Consider the following 2,560-nt stretch of genomic DNA (forward strand, 5'->3'; position numbering starts at 1 on the left):
CTGGGTTCTCTCCCTGGCTCTGGGAGGGGACTGGGGTCTAGTGGTTAGAGCGGGCGAGGGGCTGGGAGCCAGGACTCCTGGGTTCTCCGACCAGGTCAGAGCAGTCCTCACCTGCCTTGTAGACCTTCACATCCTCCTGCACCTCTGGCCCGGCGCGCTGAACGATCCGGCTCCGTCCGCCCCACACCTCCGACTCCATGAAGGGGCAGTGGGTCTGGGAAGGGCTGGAGGCTGCTTCTGGGAGCCCCGACTCCTGGGGGACAGATCCTACTGCTGGGGAGAGACGGCCAAGCGAAAGGGATGGAACCCAGGAGTCCTGGCTCCCAGCCCCTCCTCCCCCTGCTGTAACCACTAGACCCTGCTCCCCTCCCAGAGCCAGGGAGAGAACCCAGGAGTCCTGGCTCCCAGCCCCGCCCACTGCTTACCAAGTGGGATGGAGTAGTCCGTCCCCCTCTGCAGGTCTGGGGAGGAGCCCATGAGGGTCCGGGCTACCATGACAGGACATCGCTGGGCACTGCTCACCAGCAGCGGGCGAGCTTTGAGCAAGAAGACGCTGGGGTCCCGGGTCAGGAAGGGGCAACGCTGGAGGAAGGAAGCCATTGTGCTGGATTGCGGTGCTGCCCAGGAGAGAGAAAGGGTGTGAGGAACCCAGGCATCCGGGACCCCCGCCCTGCAGCACGCCACCCCCTCCCAGCTCTTCGGGGGAGAGGGGAACATGCAGATACAGCTGGCCAGTTGTGCCTGGAGGGGTACGGCGGTGGTGGAGAACTTCCTTCCTGACCCTGGGGAGCCCTGAAGCATGTCATTGGCCAATTGGCCGAATTTGCCCCTCTGGGATTTTTTTTGACCGGGGGGCAAATCTGAAAATGGGAAGGGGGGGAGACACCTTGGCTCAGTACAGCCACACCAGTAAGCACCTGTCTGCCAATAGATCCAGGCGGGCAGAAATCGACGCCTTCCAGCAGACCAGCCCCCTGAGTGCCCCCACGGAGACTCCTCCCGAATGACTGATCCCCACCCCCATCCCAGAGGAATAACAATAGGGGGACAGGTGGGGAGGGGACCATCCGTCGAGCGGGATTGGAGGGTGAGTGGACGGGACCCGTCTCCGTCCCACGTCCCGTCGGTCTCTATGGACTGAGTGCGAGGTTGTGTGACAGTCGGACACCCCGGAGCAGGGTGGCAGGGTGGGGCCGTGTCTGTTGGAGGCTGATAAGAGCCATGGGGGGGGCCCACCCAACGCAGCTGCAGGGAATGGGTGGGTTTGCGGTAGTGGGGGGTGACGGATGGACGGGGGGCAGAGGGGAGGCCCTAGAAGAATGACGCCCCGAGTGCCCAGGGGATTTTATGGGGGCAGCACCGCCCAGGCCCCATTCTCTGCCCCCCCCCCGAGCCAGTGCCCTCCTTGCCGTGGGGCCAGATCAGAGCCAGTGCCCCCTCGAGAGGCAGGGCCCCCTAACATACTTGAGGGGTGAAGCCATGGGGCTGAGCTATGGTGTCTCCGCGTTGCTGACGGCCCCAGGCTGGCTGGGGCCTCCCCCCAGCAGAACCCCCCCAACCCCTCCAGGCTTCATTGCCTCCCCCCAAAGCGTGCCCTCCTCGGGCTCCCCTTCCCCCTAACCGCCCCCCCATCTGAGTCCCCCATTTATCCCCCCAGCAGCCCACCGTCCTCCCTAACCACCCCCATGCTCCCCCCCACTGACCCCCTCATGCTCCCCCCGATGACCCCCCCGTTACCTGTTGTCCTGCACTGAGGACGAACAACCAGCACTGACTGACACCCCCCCGAGAGGCTGCCTGGGCCCCCTCTCGCCAGCCCCACCCCATAACGGAGCCGCCCAGGCCCACAGATAAGAACAGGCTCTACAGGGCTGAGGGGGGGGAGGGAAGGGCCCGTGTTGCAGCTCGGGGGGAGGGACAGGCCCAGAGGCTGAGCCCCGGATGCCTGGGTTCTATATCCCAGCACCCCGGCCCTGCCCCCGGCTCCCAAAGTCGCCCTCATTGGGAGGAATGGGGCTGAGATCCAGAACACTCATTTCAGGCACACAGGCCAGGTCAGCACTAATCCCCCTCTAGCCAGAAATACAGGGAGACCTGGCTCCTAGCCCCCGCCCCCCAGCTCTAACCACTAGCCCCCACTGCCCTCCCAGAGCCGGGAGCGAACCCAGGAGTCCTGGCTCCCAGCCCCCCAGCTCTAACCACTAGCCCCCACTGCCCTCCCAGAGCCGGGGAGTGAACCCAGGAGTCCTGGCTCCCAGCCCCCCTGCTCTAACCACTAGACCCCACTCCCCTCCCAGAGCCGGGGAGAGAACCCAGGAGACCCTGGTGTTTGTAGGGGGGGCACTGGGCTCGCGGGGGGCTGTGGGTCGGAATGGGGGCGGGGGGAGAACTATGGGGGGTCTGGGGGTCTGCAGATGCCCAAGGGCACCTGTTATAGGACCAATGTTACCCCCCCAGCACCCCAGGGACGGGGGGGCCGCTGGGGGCGGGAGAAGCGATGGGGGAGGGAGGGGTGCAGAAGAGGACGGAGGGAGGGGGCCCGGGGGAGGAAGCTGGGGGG

The 2,560-nt window shown here is 66.0% G+C and overlaps 1 protein-coding gene across 1 annotated transcript in view; it reads right to left on the reverse strand.

The window, feature by feature from the left end:
* LOC112123669 (5-aminolevulinate synthase, erythroid-specific, mitochondrial-like) overlaps positions 1-1,790 on the reverse strand; it is a gene marked incomplete at its 3' end in the record, with an annotated part of 2,019 nt that extends 229 nt beyond the window's left edge. The window contains exons 1-3 of the mRNA XM_026662366.2: positions 1,738-1,790; positions 426-617; positions 112-273 (exon numbers count right to left, since the gene is read on the reverse strand). Coding sequence (XP_026518151.2) covers positions 112-273; positions 426-600 — 337 coding nt within the window. The remainder of the gene's footprint in view (positions 1-111; positions 274-425; positions 618-1,737) is intronic.
* Between the last annotated feature and the right edge of the window lie 770 nt (positions 1,791-2,560).

This window comes from Terrapene carolina, unplaced genomic scaffold, assembly GCF_002925995.2.
Source record: "Terrapene carolina triunguis isolate 2854851 unplaced genomic scaffold, T_m_triunguis-2.0 Scaffold26554, whole genome shotgun sequence".
In the NCBI taxonomy this organism is placed as follows: Eukaryota; Metazoa; Chordata; order Testudines; family Emydidae; genus Terrapene; species Terrapene triunguis.